The sequence below is a fragment of the Cibotium barometz genome, chromosome 11 (genome assembly GCF_041138505.1).
Source record: "Cibotium barometz isolate CiBa-2024 chromosome 11, ASM4113850v1, whole genome shotgun sequence".
In the NCBI taxonomy this organism is placed as follows: domain Eukaryota; kingdom Viridiplantae; phylum Streptophyta; class Polypodiopsida; order Cyatheales; family Cibotiaceae; genus Cibotium; species Cibotium barometz.
Genome location: NC_141056.1, coordinates 27,040,564 through 27,062,459, shown reverse-complemented (window position 1 = coordinate 27,062,459; position 21,896 = coordinate 27,040,564). Strand labels below are relative to the sequence as shown.

The 21,896-nt window shown below is 40.5% G+C and overlaps 1 protein-coding gene across 1 annotated transcript; it reads left to right on the top strand.

The window, feature by feature from the left end:
- Positions 1-2,350: 2,350 nt before the first annotated feature.
- Positions 2,351-3,618, top strand: LOC147633980 (uncharacterized). Its single transcript, XM_086805061.1, has 2 exons — positions 2,351-2,880; positions 3,257-3,618. The coding sequence occupies exons 1-2, from the start codon at positions 2,563-2,565 to the stop codon at positions 3,497-3,499; spliced, it is 561 nt and encodes a 186-aa protein (XP_086661187.1). The 5' UTR covers positions 2,351-2,562; the 3' UTR covers positions 3,500-3,618.
- The last annotated feature ends 18,278 nt before the right edge of the window (positions 3,619-21,896 follow it).

Genomic DNA, 21,896 nt, shown 5'->3' with positions numbered 1-21,896 from the left:
CGTTTGCATGCAAAAAGCTATCTTATAAACATCTTCTTCAGCCGTTCTAGCCTGATGATAGCCTGACTTAAGGTCACTGACTTAAGGTCAATCTTGGAAAATACTTTGGCTCCTCTCAACTTATCTAAAGAGATCATCCCATGTGGAATAGGATATATATTCTTGAAAGTATTCTTATTTAAAGCTTGGTAGTCAATACACATGTGAAACCTTCCATTCTTCTTTTTGACAAGAAGAATAGGTACTCTATAACTAGGCCTAATAAGTTTCCTATCAAGTAGGTTCTCTATTTGAGATTGGATCTCTTTTTGCTCTAGAAAACTTACTCCCTAAGGAGCCCTACAAGGAGGAATAGTACCAGGGATAATGTCTGTCCAATGGTCTTCCAGTTTAGAATTAAATAATCCAGGAGGTAGCTCATTCATAAAATAATCCGAAAATTGTGAGATGAATGGTTGGTGCAAGGTGTCCTTGGAAATTGTTTTAGAGGCAGAAACCTCATTAATCCATGACTAGATAAATCTTTTCCTTTATCCTTATAGCTTGCTTAGCTTGGGTATGGCTAAGGAGTGCACATTCACTAGATTCCCTTAATTCTTTTAAGCATACATTCTCACCATTGAATACAAAAGATATGACATGAGAATCATAATCAATGTGAGGGTTATGCTCTCAAGCCCGCACCTTTCTAGTTGCACCCCCTAGCATTCGTATGATGTTATTCTTTCACTTCCTTTGTGCAATTATACGTTGTTCCTTGAAAAGCAGTTTTGATTTTATATTTTAAAGGAGTGGCATTCAATTTAAGAGCATGCACAAGTTTTTTTGGAAATAAAGTCATGCATACTACCATCATCATGTAATATATTCACTTCCTTGCCCTTAATTTGTCCTTTTGTTTTTTAAAGCATATGAAGTGAAAATTGCTTTTCAATAGGTTTAGACATACCTGGATCATATGAGAGATCTTCGTTTTCGAAATTACCCTCTTGCTCGGGAGAGAAGTTGCCATCCTCTGGATCTGCTTCACCATCAATCATGAATTGACTTGTGTAATTATTCACTTCTTCTTCTTCTCCAGGCAATTGGGTGTTCTTTTTGTCGAGAATTGTAACATGTCATTACCACTCGAGGTACAAAATCTTGTTTCTTCTTTGCGTCATCGTTCTTGTTGTTGTTGTTTTTGTTGTTGTTGTTGGCACCACGATTGTTATTGTTATTGTTGGCACCACGATTGTTATTTTTGTTTGAAGCAATACCCTTGGTATCATTAGTGTACCTGTCAAATTTAATAAACTTTCTAAATTTGTTAGCATGTCATTGAGAATCCTGTGGGGGTGGTCTAAATTTGTTAGCATGTCATTGAGAATCCTGTGGTGGTTTGTTGTCCTTTGGTACTCCATTCTTTCGCTCACAATTATAAGCTAAAGAGATTGCTATGAAGAGACAATGAGGTTGGAACATATTGATCTCCGCTCAAAGAGTTGGCTTTAATCTAGCAATGAATTTGTGTTTTTGCTCCATTGTTCTCACTCGTTCAATGGCTTGGAGTTGGATGAGAACTTGCCAAAATTTGGCCACATATAGTTGTACAGTCTCTTTGTCAAGTTGACGAAGCATATCCCATTGTTGACGTGCTCTTGCTTTGTATTGAGGTGGCAAAAATTTCTTTTTGATGAGCTTTTGGAATTCTTTCCAAGTCCTAGGTCTTTCACGTCCTTACTTGATTGCATTCCATCACAATGACCAAATGATTTGCAGCACACTTGGCTTTGTCTTTCTCAGATAATTCTTCCTGAGAAAAAAAATTATCAAGTTTATTAATCCATGACAACACCGTTTTTGCATCCTTGCTACCCTCTTTGCTACCACAGGTAAAGCCATCACCAACAAGCAGTGGGATGCTTGAAGTCATGAGCCTATTCATGGGCGAACACAAGGATTCTGACCAATCCACTTGTAAGATATTCCACACATTGTCAATTTTCTCTCACAGGTTTTAATGAAGTAAAAGAGCACCTAGGGTGTGTACTCCAGGTATAATGAAGAGTAGACGTGTGTGTACTCCGTAGTACGATAATGCTAAGGTGCCTACAGTTGGGACAAACGCTAGTTCGAAGAGATGCCACCCTATGCACAGAAACCGTAGGAAGGTGAAATGGGGATGCAAGGGCATCCGCCTACCTATATATGTCGTCGTATCAAAGTTGTTCTTAATTCTTATGCATGTGGTCCCCAATAACGGTGTCACGCGTGAAAACGTCCCAAGTTTAGTCTTTGACGTGTTTTCTGCCGACCCGGTCCGAGCTGCTACAATGGCGTTAACATCCGAAGTTCGAACTTGTGAAAGTTACAAAGCTGCTCATAATCTTATAATCCTCGCTTCGTTGTCTTCTTTCTCGCTTCGTTGTCTTCTTTCTCGCTTAATCAATCACTCACTCTGCCTCAGCTTAATCAATCACTCTGCCTCAGTTTAATCGCTTCTTTCTCGCTTAATCAATCACTCTGCCTCAGTTTAATCGCCTCTTTCTCGCTTAATCAATCAATCACTCTGCCTCAGTTATGGGACACCATCACCACCATCACCATGGCCACCACCATGAAGAGCAGCAGCATCATGGACACCATGGCTATGCCGGCGCTCCTGCCGTTTACTATCCCCCTCCTCCCTCCGCGTACCCCCCACCAGCACCTCTGCCTTACGGCCATGGCGCCCCCGACCCTTACAACTACGCCATTCAGCCGGCTCCATACGGCGCCCCCTCCTTTGATCCTTACCGGCAGCAGCAGTTGAATCACGCCATCGCCGACCAGCATCGTCATGCCCGAAACGAGCACGCCGCAGAAGCGGGCGCAGTGGCTGCGGGAGCATTTGCTCTGGTATGTTCTTCCCCTTCTTCTAGGGTGTCTTGAATCTAGGGTTAGGGTTTACGTTTTCTCAATGGCGAATGAGTTTTCTGACTTTTCCTACGGCCCAAGGTCATGGTTTCTGATTGTTACTTGTAGTTGGATATTAAGATCCCGAGGGTCTAAATAGTTTGATGTAGTCAATTATTGCAATAGCAAGCCATGCACCGTTCTTAGGGTTAGGGTTTCTACCTTCTTGATGTTAATGGATGTTGTCATTCCTCTTATGTGCATCGTTTTAAGGTCGGTGTTTCGAAGTAGTATGAAAACCTAGGGTTACTGTGTGTCATGTTTAGGGTTAGAGGTTCTTGTTGTGTGATGTGGATGAGTGTTGTGATCCTGATGGCAGTATGAAGCACATGAAGCCAAAGTGGATCCAGCCCACGCAGGCAGGCACAAGCTTGAAGCAGAGATAGCAGGGGCAGCAGCTGTGGGCTCGGCAGCATACGCCTTCCATGAACACAAAGAGAAGAAGAAGGATGAGCACCTCATTGCCAGCCTTGGCGGCGGCCAAAGTCATCATGGCCATGGCCATGGCCATCACCACAAGCATGAAGAAAATCGCCATAAAAGCCATCACCACTTCTGGTGATATCATTGTCATGGAACATTAGCACCACCACTTTCTTTGTGTTGTTGGATTGTTTACGTTTTGGGTCTCTAATTATTTCTGACGCGGATTTCTATCTCAGCATATGGATTGTTATTTCATCAAGACTATCCTTTTTCTTTTTTTCTGTATAAATATTTTAAATTTGATTTCTTCACGTTATGCAGTCATGATGATGACTTGTTTTGCTGTGTGGATGTGAAATTTGGGAGATACTGTGCATTAGAGAGAAGAAATAAATTTCCGAAGCTCGCTCTCTCTACATGAAGTATATGTGTTCAAAGAGTCTACAGTATTTGAGAAACAACTTGACAAGCTTGTGAAAGTAACACATTGTGGAGGCCAAAAAAGTTGTTGATGATAAACCAGCCATGCTTGTATATGAAAAACGGTGTGTCTCAAGATTGAAGAAATTTGTGTGATTACACTAGCTCTGCAGCCATAAGATTTAAAGGATTGCAACCGAGTTACCTTAAGTATATGAGGAAACTGATGAGGAGTTTGATCCTAACATTGTACTTTTTTCCCTCTAAATGTTATAGTAAATTTTCAATTTGGATTTCCAAAAATCCCATTCAAGTAAACTATCTCAATTTTCAACGTCTTTATAAACCTTCTCTAACCTTCAAGTGATTGTCTGTAACAAGGAAGAATATCCTATGGAAAGAAGAAAGCTTTGCACATCAACTATATTCACAAAATCTTCCTCTAGTTATTTCTTTTTATTTTCCTGAATTAACATTAAAACTTTGGTTTGATATGGCTTATTCTTTCGCTCAAATGTCGTGTGCTTTCTTCTGCATGGGGAGCGGGGGGAGGGGGAAGAGGAGGAGGAAAACCTATCCCTTATTTTCAAGTGGAAGTGGCATGTGATTGAGAGTTCAACATTTCCTTACAGAATTATGCACTCATGCATCTTTTTAGTTATCCATTTTTGTTTTCTTCTTTATCATTTAAAATGTGCTTTGTTATTAACTCACGCAATAAAACTGGCGAATGACTTTACCATACTATGTAAAACTAATCATTATATTGTCTTCAGTAGACTAATCATTATATTCTTTAGTAGACTAATCATTATATTGTCTTGACTATAAATCATATAAATTTGCCACATTAGAATGTAAAATCCATTAGGTTAGCTTTATAATTTATTTTGAATGTGAACCAAGTGTTGATAGTGCACACCATTTGTGAGCTTATGTGCCCATGGAATGCATATTTGTGTAGTCTTCAAGTAAAAATGGATGATTTTAAACACGTTTTTTAGAATCTTATCTTAACCTATGAATTTCAAAAATCCAATTGTATCAACAACTTTAAAGAGGAAATTGGATGAATTGAAAAGGTCATCATGATATCATGCAACTTTAGGGAGGCAAGAAAATTTGCAATGAAAAGTGGTTGAACTCATTTAAAATTAAGCTACAACCACATAGAGGTCAAGCAACTAGGGTTGGTAGATGTGTTTTGAAAAAGTTATCAAAAAAGTACGGAAAACATGTGTATCTTGGTTGCACTTTTGCATCATTGCATTGCCCAATATTCTCCACTTTAGGTTGGGATTGATATTCTCAATTCTTTGTTGGGTGATGGATGGAAGAGTGTGTATGCAAGTAGTATCAATAAAGTGTGAAGTGCTTTGTGGGCCATGTTGGTCAAGGTCAAGGTAAAGTATGCAATTTTGTGTTATTATAACTCCCATACATTTACACATGGTGCAAAACCCACATATTAGATAGGGTTATACACCATGATAGTGAGAGTGATTTTTGAAGGAGCTTGGTGGAAGGAGCTTTTCTTGGTTGTCTTCTCTCTCTACTTGAACTATCTCTCTCTAACTATTGCCACAACCATCTCTGCCTACCACCACCCACCAGCACAGCCTAGGTCACCCTCCCTCTCTCTCTCTCTCTCTCCGTGTCCCACCACCGCCCAGTCCATACTACCCTCTCTGTCCTTCTCCCCTCCTCTCCCCTCCCCCTCTCTCTTCCCTCCCTTTCACTCTCCCACCCTTTCTCTCTCCTTCTCTCTCCTCTCCTTCTCTCCCTATCTCTCTCCCACCCTCCCTCTCTCCTCTCTCTCTCCCTTCCTGCTCCCTCCTCTCCTTCTCCCACCCTCTTCCCTCTCTCCTCTCTCCTCTCCCTCCCTCTCTCTCTCTCTCTCTCTCTCCCTCCCTCTCTCTCTCTCTCTCCCACCTCCCTCTCTCTCTTTCTCCTGCCCACCACCCTCTCTCACCTCTCTCCCTTCCTTTCTCTCTCCCACCCTCCCTCCCTCTCTCTCATCTCTCCCAACCTCCCTCTCTCTCCTCTCTCCCTTGCTTTCTTTCTCCCACCCTCCCTCTCTCTCCTCTCTCTCCCTCCCTTTCGCTCTCCGACCCTCCCTTCTCTCCTTCTCCAACCCTCTTTCCTCTCTCTCTCTCTCTCTCTCCTTGTCCCACCACTGCCCAGCCCGCACTACCCTCTCTCTCCTTCTCCCAACCTCTTCCCTCTCCCTCTCTCTTCCCTCCATTTCACTCTCCCACCCTCTCTCTCTCTCCTTCTCTCTCCCTCCCTCCCTCTCTCTCCTTCTCCCACCCTCTTCCCTCTCCGTCTCTCTTCCCTCCCTTTCACTCTCCCACCCTCTCTCCCTCCCTCCCTCCCTCTCTCTCCTTGTCCCATTCTCCCTATACATAATCTCTTTATCCAGATGTTATTACATGTGGATGTTATTGCATATGGATGTTATTATATGTGTATGGTAATCCATGCCCTTTGCACGTGATTTCATAGCATTTAAAGCCTTTGCATGTGACGCCATATCTTTGCATGTGAGTACAATTAACAAGGTGAATAATTTCAAGATTTATACATACAAGCTATCTAATATGCCTTGTGTAAGAAGCAATGAAAAATGTAAATTTATTAAGATCAATAATTTTTCAATTATGATTGGATCATGGCCTAATTATTTGAGAGGAAGAGGGAGTGAGAGAGAGCGAGAGAGAGAGAGTGAGAGATAAGAACATGATGCTGCTATTCCAAACATACAATAAACCAAGAATTTGATATAATTAATCATAGCAACAACAAACCCACAATTAATACAAAAGACATGGCGATCTATAGTTGAAACCACTTTATTCCAAAAAAAGGTTATTACATGGGCTACCATTGTTTAAAATTGAAAACATACTATAACTACCTACGGATCCTACACCTATACACTTTTTTTGGCTACTTTATTCTTTAACTCCTCCCGTAAGGGCTCCTCCGTCTCTTCAGTAATATATCCGAAACTTCGCCAAATACCGATGGCGCTTCCAATCTTCATATTCCACACGAACAAATCTCCAAAATCAATAGGCTCATCTGCTAGCACCTTTGTCCAAAGATAGCGGGGCTCTGCCATGATTCTGAGATGTTCTGTTGTTGCAGCTCCGCCAGTTTTGTTGCTTAAATCTTTGTAAACCCTTTCCACGGTTTCCTTCAAAGTATAGCTAGGGCTATTAGAAGAATCCATTAGAGATTAACAAAGATAATTTATGGTCGTGAGGATTGTAAGGAAGAGAACAATAGAGAGGGAGAGAAATACAATGAGAGGGCGAGGGAGGCAACAAGTGGGAGAGGGAGGCAACAAGGTTTGGAAGTGAGGATTAGAGTAAGAGGCAGGGGTTAAATTTATAGATTCACAAAGCAAAAAGAAAAAAGCAAAAAGCTACTTTACATGGTTACCCACTAAATTTAGAAAAGTAGATGCTTGGCTTTTTCCTAAATTTAGAAAAGTACGTGCATGGCTTTCCCTAAATTTAGAAAAGTAGATGCATGTCTATCCACTTTTTTTTTTAAAAAGTAGATGAATGGAATGAACATATTCAAGGGATTGACATATAACCATATTAATTGTCTTGCTAAAACATTTTAAAAAATGAAAAGTAAATAGTCCTTACTAGAGAATTGAGACATCGGACATTTTATTATTACAACATGAAGGATCTTTTCAAAACTATAGTACAATGTCATCAACATTACTAGGTCCTTTTCACATTGTTCTCCTGTTGTTAAACATTCTCATTAGGTCCTCCTTCTTTAGAGTAGGTTGATGCATAAACATATTATGGTTCATGCTAACCCAAAGATACGCAAATATACAAAGTAAAGGTGCTTGTGTGCATAATATGGTCATCCAGCACACCTACCCTGATTTAAAAATCGGGACATATGCATGATGGATTCTTTCCCATAGTCACCCGGTATTTTTCATTACACACTAGTGATTCCTCAGTCTCAATTACAAACACTTCCATCTACCCAACTTTAATGACCAAATGCTCAAAGACCGTAGTTGTACTTGAAATTGCCGAATCTATTCGGTTGGCTGCCATATATGTGATATGCCACTTCTGTACCTTGTTGATCATTGGCCTACATCATTTGCTTTTCCTGGCATTGTTCCTTTTGCAAAACAAACCCACCAGCCTCCAATTCTCGAATCTCATCCACAGTCAGGTTTGTACCTCATCCCACCGAGGGTCTAGCAAGTGATTGTTGACAGATGGTGTTACATACTCTCCAAGTATGATTCACGTTGTTGTTACAAAACTACATGAACTGACACCTTTGCCCCCCAGACCATTCTCTCATACCATAAAAAGAAGGAGCTGGAATACCTTGCCCGCCGCCGCAGTTCTTGATGTTTTTTTTTGCACTTTCCATCTTGGCCACCTAACCATCCTTAGCAAGTTACCTTGCTGTGTAGAGATGTTCGATGTATAGTCCACATTGAATCGTGTATGTCACTCTCCAAAATTTCCTACAGCCTTGCTTCAGTTGTCTCTCCCTCTACATTTTTTTGACCACCTGTAGTTAAAGGAATAGTGGGTTGAAAGCTTAATCTCCTACCTTGTTTCTTGCATGGCTGGTTTTCTGTGATATACTCTGGACGATATGATGAGTTATCTTCCTCAAGATTTATAAATGTGGGTTTTTGACGCACCGGCTAACAATAATGTTATCACCAAAAAATTTTGGTTGCACGTGCATTGGTGTGCCACTCATCACTGCTTCTCCCACCAATCTGTTAGTGCTCGACGGACTTAATGCTTTTGATGTTTTGGCCTTCTCCATCAACTTCATTATTGTGTCTCCTGTTTGGCGCATATAGTTCACCAGATCTAAACCTGATGCAGGCTTGTGGTTGACATTTTAAACACATAACATCGGTCTAACTCATGCAAAGCTTGCCCAAGAAAACGACTGGGCCATAGAAGAACTCAAAAGCACATTGTCTCTTCAATTCTAGGATACTTGACTCTGCTCCTTGCACTAGACTGTTGATCCTAGAAGCACGCACCATCCTCCTGAATCCACAAGAGAATTGGACCACTTAACAAACTATGTAAACGTTCATTCACAAGAATTACCAAACAATTAGAATCAATATGGAAAGAACATTACCTTTGACATTGAATTGGGGGATGCATGTGTTCTAATAATAGTGACAAACTCCACGTTGCTAATATTTGATTCATTCTTCGTATGCTTCCTGATAATTGCATCCAATACGAGTTGTTTGGTGATATCCATTTGTACCTTCCTTGGACCACTTGTAGGAACCTTTGAAACGACCTCTTGCACAAGTTCTCTTATCTTTTGCAATGCCTTTCTTGATGTGCCCATTTGTACCTCATGCAAATGTTTCCCTTGATGTATCATCAATCTTGACATATGTGGATTAGCAGGCATACAATAGTACACCGTAGCACTACACATTCTTCTATATATACAGGTTTGTTCTTGCAGCAGCAGTAGAAACAAGCTAGTGATCCCCATATCCATCCGTTGTTAAGCCCAAAGAGGGAAGTTTCTGTGTGAGCTTGCCTATTATGTGAAAAATTACAAAGTTCCAATAAATAGTCTTATAAATCAAAGTTTATTGAAATTAAGCCAAGACAATAAGCTTACCAATCCATGATGTTGTATTCGGTGTGCCGTTCATAGTTCTACTTTCACATAAGGCATAAGTGCACTCAAATAAGCCTCCACAAGAACTCTTTCGTATAACTTGAGAAAACTTCACATGACTCTCTGCAGGCTTCACCCAGCAATGGCCATCATGTGCTTGCTCCATTCCTTGCATTGGAGAGGCTAAAGGATCACTTACATTATTCGGCAACTCAAAAGCCACATTACCATTATAGATTTGAGAAATCTCTTCTACTTTCTCAATATGTGTGCTTGCTAATAACAATCTACGAAGAACACCAGCATGAGATTCCTCAGACAATAAGTATTTGACCACACTCTTCTAAAGTGGTGTACCTATGGGAGAATCTCCTATTATAAGGTCAATAATGAATTCTTTTGGGGTGCTTGTTGTAGTGTTACTTGACTCTTCTATTATTGGAATAACAAGGTATTCTGTTGTTATATCTTTATCAAAGATATAACATGGTTCCTCTCCTAGCGGATCTAGCTAACTGGATAGGTATAAGATGTTCTACCCATCATCTTGTGGTTTGATTGCAAAAACTTTCAATCCAGAGTGAGGACATAATATTCCATCAAAATCATAAGCTTTAGTAATATAATAATGACCCTATATAGTTCTAACAATAGGATCACTCTCCAAACCTCCCACAAAAATGTGAAAAGCAGTGCTCTCCATGGCAAGAAAAGCTCTCAGAAAACCAACTCAGAAACACACAAGCTCTCAAAAAATCATCTCACAAACATACAACAAACTAATGACGACGAATTCAAAGTCTAAACATGAATTCTATAAATATTAATTTTTTTTAAAAAATTATACCCATTTTATAAAAATGATCATTATAAATAATGTCATTAATACACAAAATCTAAAATTCATTTTCAATAATTATACTATACAATAAATGCATGCATAACTACCTCTCATTTAATGATTATTCCATAACTAACTTCTATATAATGATTATTCCATAACTAACTCATATATAATGATCATTTCATAACTAACTACTATATAAGATTATTCCATAACTACCTCTCATATAATGATTGCATAACTTCTATATCTCTGTCATGATCCTAATTTAAGTTTTCACCTTTTTATCATCTCTTTTATGATTCCATCCATTTTTATTTCAAATAAAGAGTACATCCTTGTATTTCCCAACAATGCATGGTAGAATTTGAAAAGATTCAAAATGCAACATCTGAACATGTCTATCATCATCATCATGGTCATTGTTATCATTATAATAATAAAGGTCTCTCCTTTAGGTTTAGCCACAATTTCTATTTAGGTTGAGTGAGTTAGTAGTTGTGTTTTGCTTTTAAGGAGGGGGAGAGGAAAAGAAAGGCGTGTTTTGTTTTAGAGGGAAAGAAAGCTGCCGCGTTGAGGGGAGATGCGTTTTGTTTTGTTTTGGGATTTCCCACTAAGGGTGACCGTCACCCTTAGTGGGCAAGTTTCGCCCTTAGTGGGCAAGCCTCACTAAAGACTTGCCCACTAAGGGCGACGTCACCCTTAGTGGGGCTTTCCCACTAAGGGCGACCGTCACCCTTAGTGGGCCCGTCGCCCTTAGTAGGAAAGCTTGCCCACTAAGGGCGACCGTCGCCCTTAGTGAGCAAGCTCGCCAACCACCAAGGGCGACCGTTGCCCTTAGTGGGCAAGCCCACCCCCCCAAAACAAAACGTGATTTCTTCCCCCCCCCCCAAAAACAAAACGTGCTCTCTCTCCCCCCCAAAACAAAACACGCTCTCTTCCTCCCCCAAAACAAAACGTGCTCTCTCTCCCCCCCCCAAAAAACAAAACGCGCTCTCTCTCCCCCAACACGGAAGCTTTCTCCCCCTCCCTAAAACAAAATGCCTTTTTCTTTTCCTTTCCCTCTTCTTAAAAGCAAAACGCTTTTTCTTTCCCCCCCTTAAAACCAAAAGGCCTTCTTCTTCTCCTTTCCTCCTAATAGCAAAACATTCCTTTCCTTTCTTTTTAAAAACAAAACTCTCACACACCCTTGTCCTCTCTCTCTCTCTCAGAGATTCTCTACCTCCCTAAATCCTAAAAAGAAAGCTCTCAAGATAGCTCCTCTCTCTCTCTCTCTCTCTCTCTCTCTCTCTCTCTCTCTCTCTCTCTCTCTCTCTCTCTCTCTCTCTCTCTCTCTCTCACCAACTCTTTCTTCACTCTCTTTTCTTCCTCTCTCTATACCTTTTCCTCTCCTCTTTTTTCTTCATTGTTTCTTCTCTTCTTTGTTTGTTCCTTCTTTCTTTTCTTTCAAAACCCTAATTTTTTAATTTAATCTTTTTTTCTCTATTTATATCTATCCCTCTATTTATATCACCTCTATTTATATCTATTGCTTTTTTGATCTATTTTTATCTTTTGCTTTCTTATATCTTTTAGGACTCTTTCTTCCTTGTTCATTCTCCTTCTTCTCGTGTTACTCCTCATGCTGTCTCCCCAATTCCAAAGAGGGACACAAGTATCCTTGACGTTCAGTGATACTAAGGTAGCTGCTGGGACCATTTTGCATGTAGACCCCGCCGTGGATACTGTCCATGGAATTGCTTTGCTTGCATGATCATGTTGGTGTATCGATGGAAGATGTTGAAGTGGGAAAAGTTCCTCTTCCTTTTCCATGGTGATATTAACAAGTTAAATTAAACCAAAGGATATATCATTGTGTGGCCAGCTAGAGATTGTGTAAGTCTTATTTTATCTCTCTCCACCTTTCCAATTATGCTCTTTTTTTTAGTGATTTTTTAAGAGAAATCTGTCTTGTATATGTCGATGTGTTTAGATTGCTACAACACATCAAAGGAAACCCCACATCCAAAGCATGCAAAACATGTAAAGAGCACACCTGCCAGGCAACAAAGCCAAGAAGTGACAAGTACCAAGAAGAGGAAGAAAGTGCAAGAGGAAGATGATGATTGGAGTCCTCCTCGAAGGAATCCAAGTCAAGTTGCTAAGTCTTCGAAGAAAGGTGCTTCTAAAGAAACTAAGGAAGCATGAGAGGTGGATGAGGGAATTGAAAAAGAAGGCAAGAATGAAGAGGGTTTCATGGTGACTGCTACAACTCGCTTGCGATTAGAACTCCTACAAGACAGTCTTAATAGAGTGAAGGTAATTGTTAACCACTTTTTATCAAATCTTACATAAGGTATCTTTTGGATTACCAAGCATAACGTGTGTGTGTGTGTGTGTGCATTGCAGGTGGTGAAATCCACTCCTTTGCCGTCTATTCCCTTGTGTAGACTTGTACCTAACCCCTCTATACGAAGAGTGCAGTTTAGGTACAAGAAGTTGGCAAGGGAATTTTATACGAATGGCTGTGTTGCCGATGGATGCAGGTTCATTTTCTCCATCTCCTCATCCCATAATCCTGTTGTTAGAGAAGTGACTTAAGATGATGTTATTGCATGGGATGACATCTGGTGATTGAAAAACGAGGAGTTCAAGAATATGATCAAAAGCATAGAGCGAGAATTCATGAGCAAAAAGATGTATGTGTGGGACGGCGATCATTGAGTTATGGCATGGATGGAGGAGATTAATAAATGTGAGTCTACTTAAACTGCCTACTTATTTAATGTGGTCTTTTGTTTTATAAAATAGTTTGGAGACTAATTAGATATGTAGTATCTAATTATAGCATTCAAGAATGTCGTATCAAGACATCTGTTGGAATTAGGGTTGCAGAAAAGCACACAAAGCTTGGAGAAGAAGAAGCAAGAATGCACACAACACAAAGTGTATTAGATTGTGTCAATGTACAAAAGATAAGTTAGCCCTAGAATGATGGGTGTATATACAAGCCGGGGAAAAAACCTCCTAAAGAGGGAAAAAGTACCCCGGCGGTCCTAAGTGTGTTCACACACATCACTACCTATATATATGGCAACAAATCCCCCCTGGGAGTGATGGTGTGAAAACGAGAGCTGGCACTTATGTATAGGGAAGTGCCATGCCCGAAGTAGATCAGTCCACAAAGGGGAGCAAGCCCAAAAGCTTTGCGGAAAGCTTCAAACTTCTCACGAGGAAGCGCCTTTGTGAAAAGATCGACGAGGTTGTCCTATATTGGCACATAGGCCAAGCTAATCTCTCCTGCTAAGAGTCTCTCCCTGACATAGTGATAATGCACCTCAATGTGCTTTGTGCGAGCATGAAAAACTGGGTTTCTTGCAACTGCCAATGCGCTCTGACTGTCAGTGTAGATAGAGGTGGCATGTCCAACACCCAAGTCAGCCACCATAAGCCGTTTGAGCCACACACACTCAACTGTAGCTGCTGTGAAAGCTGCCCTCCTGTACTCAGCTTCACAACTAGAAGTGGCCACAGTAGGTTGCTTCTTGCTCAACCAAGATATGCATGAGCTACCGAGCATGAAACAAAAACCACTTGTGGACACTCTTGTGTCATAGCAATAAGCCCAATCTGAGTTTGAAAAAGCATGTAAATCTAGCGGCAATGATCCCCCCTCGGGATAAAACAACCCAAGATGTATGGTGCCACTCAAGTAGCGAAAGATGCGTTTAACTGCCTTCCAATGCTGAGACCCTGTGCTATGCATAAACCTACTCACTTGTGAGACTGCAAACTGAATGTCCGGCCTCGTAATGCATACATAAATGAGGCAACCAACAGCTGTCTGATAGAGTGTGACGTCAAAGTGATCTCCAGCATCATGAAGACTCAACTTCAAACCTGTCTCCATTGGAGTAGCAATAGGCTTGCAGTCTTCAAGGCCAAATCTCCACAACAATGTCTCAATATACTTTGTCTGACACAAAGCAATACCTCTATCACACTGTTTAAATTGTATCCCCAAATAATGATGCAAATGCCCCAAATCTGACATCTCAAAAGAGGTATTCAAATTAGCCTTAAAATCAGCTATGACTCTCATTTGGTCGTTCTGTGAGCAGCATGTCATCAACATAGAGAGCAATGATTAGATGTACATCATCCACACATTTAACATACAAAGTGCTTTCTGTTGGACTATTTTGAAAACCATGTGCAGTCAAATATGCATGTATCTTTTCATACCAAGCTCGTGGAGCTTGCTTTAAACCATACAAAGCCTTTTTCAACCTGCACACTTTGTTTTCCTACCCTCTTTGAACAAAACCACGAGGCTGCGATACATACACCTCCTCATGCAAATCTCCATTTAAGAACGCACTCTTTATGTCCAATTGATGTACATTCCAACCATTATGAGCTACCAATGCACAAATGCTACGAATGGTAGTCATACGACAAGTGGGAGCAAAGGTCTCATCAAAATCAATGCCCTTTTCTTGAGCATAACCCTTTGCAACAAGTCTAGCCTTATAGCGATCAACACTGCCATCGGGCTTTCGTTTCAACTTAAAAACCCACTTACATCCAATGGCCTTTTTACCAATAGGCAAATCACACAAAGACCATGTACCATTCTTCATTATAGCATCATATTCACTTTGCATTGCAGCTAACCAATTTTATGATTTTTGTGCCTCATTAAATGAAAGAGGTTCTACCTCTTCACACATACTAGACACAGCCAAAGCATAACAATCTGATGCATAAGAGGCATGCTAAAATCCTGAACGAGTACGACTAGTCATAGGTGCATCAATTTTACTATCATGCAAGGTTTGCACCAGCCATTTAGGCATACCTCTAGCCTGCTCATTTTCAGCCCTATCCTCATGAATTACATCCTGTAAATCTGCATCAGAAATAGGCTGATCTATGACATCGTTTGAAATCTGCATAGGCTGAATATTTACCTCATTAGGACTTACATTTGAATTCCCACCTGTAAAGAGAGGCAACAACGTATCAAATACATCCCGTGAGCTCACACCTGTCTCTGGTACATGATAACAAAGGCTGCACAGCATCTTCCACAAAAACAACATTTGACTAATCAAGATACGCTTTGACTGCGGATGATACAATCTGTAACCCTTGCTCTCAGCAAGCACTGTAACCAACAAAAATGCATTTGACAGCCTTATCATCTAATTTTCTACGTTGTTGCACAGGCACTAAAGCATAGGCCAAGTAACCAAAGACATGCAAGTGACCAATAGAAGGCTTCCTGCCATGCCAAGCTTCGTATGGAGTAACAGACCGCAAGGCCTTAGTGGGACACGTGTTGAGTACATATGCAGCACACATGACAGCCTCAAGCCAAATTGCATGTGGCAATGACCATACATCATGCCATCTCCATAAGTGACCTGTTTTTCCTCTCAGCAACACCATTTTGCTGAGGGGTATACAACACTGGACATTGGTGTTTTATCCCACGACTAGCCAGAAATGCATCAAACTCTTTAGACATGTACTCCCCCGCTCGATCAGAACGGAGGGTGCCCACAGTACAATTGGATACATTTTCAACCATAAGCAAAAACTGTTTAAAGCACAAAAACACTTCGAACTTTGCCTTCAGTGGATATACCCATGCATTCCTTGAGTAATCATCAATGAAAGTCACAAAGTACAAGTGTTTAGCAAATGACAGAGTTTGCATAGGCCCATATACATCACTATGTACAAGTTGCAATTTGCGAGTGGCCCGCACAGAACCATCCTTTGCATACGCAGTATGCTGCATTTTGCCCAAAATACAGCCTTCACAAACATGTTTCAATGGTGCCTCAAGAGGGGGCAATGAAGCAACCATATCAAATTTCTGCAAACGTAGCAAACTAGCAAAGTTCAGATGACCAAAACGAGCATGCCATAGTTTGCATCTGAAACTGCCTTTTCATCAGAAACTACATTTGATGAATCTTCCACACACTTGTCATAAGAATTGAGCCTATACAGCCCACGAAACAAGGTGCCAGATACAATAATCGTATCACCAGAAGTCAAATCATGAATAGTACATCTGTCATCCACAAATTTGACTATACAAGTCCAAGTCTAGCAAGCGCAGAGACAGACAATAGATTCTTCTTTATCCCTGGCACATACAAAGCATCTGAAAGTGTGAAAGAGCTGCCATTTGCAGCAGTAAGCATAATTTTACCAATGCCCTTCACTGGGTAAGAAGCATTATTGGCACATGTGACAGTATTCCCATTAGGGACAGCCTCAAGATAAGTGAACATATCATGATGCGAGGTAATGTGCTTTGTAGCACCACTGTCAAAATATCATACATCAGAGTCAACAGAAACTACCAAACATGCATCATGTACAGATGGGTCAAATTGGCAATACACGCTAAATGCCCATTCTGTATCCTGCACAACATTTGCAGAATCTGCATTTGTAGAAGCATCCGCTATTGTGGCTGCATTTGACTCTTTCTTTTTTGCCTCTTTAGCCTTTAGCTTAGGGCAATTCTTAATGACATGATCAGTTGCCTTTGCACCTGATCTTTTTCTTGCCTTTATCAAGAGACTTCTCAGACCTATTGTTGCTACCTGTGGAAGGAGAAGAAGTTGCAGACCTATTAATAGGAGAAGAAACAGTGGAAGGGGCTGCCTTACCACTTCTTCTCTGCTGAGCAGCAATAAATGCTTGATCAACTGCATGCTGCCTAGCCCCGTTTTGCCTCAACTGCGCTTCTTGCAAGAGCTTGTTGACTAAAGTATCATACTTGACAACATCAGGTCTGTCCTCAGTAACAAGTCTCCACGTGGAAGCAAAAGTCTGATATGACTCAGTTAAAGCATCAAGAACAGTCTGCACAAGAGAATGATCAGGAATAATCTCACCTGCAGAAATCAACTGTTCCTTGAGATCTTTAATCTCAGCAAGAAAAACATTCATGTCATGCATAATCTTCGATTCTAGCTCTTTACGCAGGTAAGAGATTTTTGCTTCGTTACGACCTGCATACAAACCAGCTAGAATATCCCAAGCCTGTTTTGCTGTTTTAGCTGAACAAATATGTGGGGTGATGTTACGTTTGACAGAAAGTGCAATCAAGGCATGAGCCTACGCATCTTTACCATACATCCCAACGAGCTTGTTCAGCAGCAGTGGGTAAAACAGCAGCAACAGTAGAGCTGCTAGAACCTGCAACATCCTCAACAGATCCTACATCCACAGAACTTGGACGTACATCCATACCCTGCACAATGTTCCACACTCCTTTTGCAACCAAAACATGCTGCATCATGTATGCCCAAAGTGGGTAGTTGCTGTCTCCATCCAATCAGCAGAGCAGCAGACAACATGCGAAATACATCATTGTTGTTATCAGCCATGGCCAGTGACTGAAACTGATGCAAAAGCTACCTGTAATGAAGCAAAGACTGAATAGAAAACAACTCGTGCTATGTAGCATGGTCCACAATAGAATATGTATGCCTGTTTTGTAGAAAACTACACTGTCGAAATTTCTGCACAAATTGACGAAAACACCTGTGCAGAACTTGAAATGCAAAAACAAAGCCCGAAACGATCTCAGATGCAATTTTTGTGAGAACCTCAGAGTATAGGGACTTGCAAGCACTCGTGAAAGCTCACCTCAATCGGAGAACGTGAATCGGAGGGTGCTATAGCGGCGTAGCCCTGGGAGCCAATGCCTGCTCTGATACCAATTGTTGGAATTAGGGTTGCAAGAAAGCACACAAAGCTTGGAGAAGAAGAAGCAAGAATGCACACAACACAAAGTGTATTAGATTGTGTCAATGTACAAAAGATAAGTTAGCCCTAGAATGATGGGCGTATATACAAGCCGGGGGGAAAAAACCTCCTAAAGAGGGAAATAGTGACCCGGCCGCGGCGGTCCTAAGTGTGTTCACACACATCACTACCTATATATATGGCAACAACATCCTTATGTTGATTCTATCCTTATTGAATTCAACGAGGATAGTGAGGGGGAGGTTCTCACAGTGATCCTTAAATAGGTAAGAGAATATATGTTTTAAGACTCTTTGAATTAGGAATATTCGACGTACTATGTTTCAATCTTTCATCATAACCTTAAATTTTGTTGCCATCATAGGATGAATGAAGTGGGCTATGTTTCTTCTTCTCTTGTGGACAAAGTGTGTCTCATTAGGGCACTTGGGCTGGCAAACAAAGAAACAATTATGAACAAGGCATGGATGGACACAAAAAAAGGGCCGCCCATCTTGGTATAACTGCGAGCTTTCGGAACTTTCCCAAATAGTATTCCAGGTAAACCTTCAATGTTTAGACACTTGAAATATGTGATAAACATTTGCATATCATCCACTAATGTTGCAATTCGTGAATAATAGGATGAGTACCTCGTAGAGCTACCTGAGAGATGTTGACCCCCTAGTAGATAGTTTTTCTGCACAAGAGTTTGAAGAGAGAGATGGAGAACATCATTTTATAAAGATGAAAGAAAGTGGAGGCATGCTACAAGAAGGCGGCTGGCGGTGATTGCAAACCTTGCATAAGGGAAAGGTTTCTTTAAGTAAGAAATCCTACATTATTTCCTCTGTCTATTTCGTAGGCAACAACATTGTATGGTTTTAATGTTGCGGTTTAATTATGGTGTTGTGTTGGACGACTAGTGCAAGTTAATTAGGACGAGAAACTGCATTTTTTGACAGAGGATAGGCTATACAGCTTGACAGCTAGCTCATTGCCAAATGACCACAAAGCACAAATTTTGGATATTTTGGTTGATGGCAATTCGCAGAGACTGAAGGATTCACAAATCCCTAAAAGTATGTAGTAATTACTTTTCCTATTCTCTTAATATTTACAAAGTACTCGATTTTGTTTGAATAACAATTTCAATGGCAATGTAGCAAATGCAAGTTTATTCAGGGATCATCTTCGAAGAGAAGTTATATGGCATGAGATTGGACTGCAGGGTGTAACCGTCCTTGCAAAAATATCAAAAAAGTACAAGGTAATTTTTTTAAATACATTCCTGGATGACCTCGCCGATCTTAATAGAATGTATTTTGGGAAGCTGTTCGAGGAAATGGTGGGATCCCTAAAGAAACAAGGCACTGAAGTAGCTTCAAACCCTACTGTCATCAAGGCTACCAAGCGTGATGTGTTTAGGTGCATAACATTTCATAAAGTGTACTTACTACTTGGTTGTACTCTTATATTTGTAAACTAAACGGATGTAATAATGTGTAGATGGATTTGTAAGTGCCATGCAGAGAGATCTATTGTGCAGATGTGTCTGCAATCTTAAAAGAATAGCGCAATTCAAAACATGAAAGCACTATGTATACACAGCAGCAACTTTGAGACCTTTGGGATGCAGAGATATACAAGAGATGCCCATTGTTCCTTGACTTTCCAAGTGGCAAGTTTCCCAAGAGCGAGAAGGAGATGTATACTCGGGCTTGTAAAGAAAAACAATCAACCATGGTATGAATTTTACAATTAGATATTTCACTTTAATTTAAATATTATTTCTTATATCTTTTTAAATGGTGAATTCTATTATGAAGCCTAGAAGTATACGTGACAAATCACATGTTTAAGGCAAAGGTAAAGGTCTTATGAAAGATAAAGGGGATGATGAAGATGAAGAGGATGATGATGATGATGATGATGATGATGATAATGATGAAGGGACAAAAGTGCCAGAAAAGGATACAGCGAAGGAAAAGAAAAGTCACTACAGGAAGAGGACGACTATGATTCCTCTCCATCAGAATATGACGAAAGCAATTCTGATGATAGCACACGCAAGATTGAGGTAACCCCAAAAGTTGAAGAAGTTGGTCATGTAGCTACATAGGCAGGGCACTTTTTTACTTGTGGTTTGGTATTATTGTTATATTGTTTGCATACTAACATAGATTAAGTTATGGATTCAGATAAGCTTGGCAAGAGGTGAAGCGCCAAATGCACCATTGTGACCAATTCATTCACCTAGCCAATCAAATGAATTTGCCAGGTATGATTTTACTCATTGGTAATGATAATGTAAAGTATTTGTGTGGTGCATGCACTTACAAAATGTATGCTTTGTAGGAGTGTCTTGTCATACCACCACAACAATAGTCCTTGGTGCTCCTAGCAAACATCAATGTGCTACTTCCTCTACCGTTATAGAAGACTTGGCAACGTTAATAGGTGGAATGATCAATTGTGACTACATGTGAAATGATTGTAAAGATGTGTCTTTTATATCCTGTAATAACAATTGATGTATAACTCTACTCAACATGGTGTGGCAGGACATCATTCTACAAAGATGATGGCATGTGTTGGGGATCCTTTGAAGATAGGCCGTGAACTTCTGAACCATTAGTGTCCATTGGAGCTATAACATGTCTTTGATATGTTGTTGAAGGCCAACGTGAGAGATAGGACCTTTACTGTTAAAGGTGTCAATACAAACACAACTTGTGATTGTATTGTAGTGAGGTTGCCCACATGAGGTTCTATTTATGGTTTCCCTAGGGACATTGTCCCACCATGGAATCTATACACATGAGTGATGATATTATTTTCCCTTCATTAAGACCTTGTGCGTTGTTGTGCATATGTTACATGTGTGTATGTCATGCTTACATTTTTGTGTATGTCATTCTAATTAATGATGCCACGTAGATGGAGAGGAGCATGCATTGCTTCAGATTTGCGAGACCATCTTAGATGACAATGGCTCTATTATTGTCATTGGTACTATGTATCAAGTGGCAACCATTATAGCTCACGCTGAGCATTCTGGCTTCTCCTTGGACACCTTGGTGAATGTACAATGTACAAGGCAGATTGGAAGGTCCTTTGGACAAGAGGTAAGGAACACTAACCATAGAGGTTTTCATTGAGCACATCGCTTTTTGCTACAAAAAATCATCTCATACCCTTGTGCAGATACATACCCTTATCTCGCTGCTACTGCTACCTTCATGAGCATAGTTGGACAAAACCATACACAACCTTTCTCACTCGATTATATCGTTGATCCTTGCAACATCATGCAATGGGGTGCGCGCCCAGATGGGACAACATGGTGAGGTATGGAGTTAACTCTTCATGTACTCCTAAATAACAGCCTTACATTTTTTGGTGGAATTAAGAGAAATGTTTTCTTTACGGGTGGATCTCAACGTGGATATGACTTTTGAGATAGCTTATTGAGCCGTCATGTAAAGCAAGGGCAAGTGTTAGTAAAGCTTTATGCTGGATGTGGAGATTGTGCTATGGTAGTATGACAACAAAAATTGATATCTTTTTTTTAGAATAACAATAAGGTGGAAACTTGTGGGAGAATCTTGCAAGGCCCACAATGTGATGGAGAAGCTAGCCATGGAGACATGGGAGTTACCGAGAAGCGTGATGGAGAAGCTGGCAGCGGGGCAGAGGGCTTTTGGCCGACTAATCTCGTTGCGGCTTGTCAATCATTTAATGATGACTACTTTATCTCACGTAATAACAAATATGGGCTTAATACTATTTAGAATAATTAGTAGAATGATTATGGATGTGAGTATGAGTGGAG

Excerpts from the sequence above, each read along its gene's own strand:
- LOC147633980 (XM_086805061.1), top strand. The coding sequence starts at position 2,563 with ATGGGACACCATCACCACCATCACCATGGCCACCACCATGAAGAGCAG. Across the intron at positions 2,881-3,256 it reads CTGCGGGAGCATTTGCTCTG|TATGAAGCACATGAAGCCAA; the intron begins GTATGTTCTTCC and ends TCCTGATGGCAG.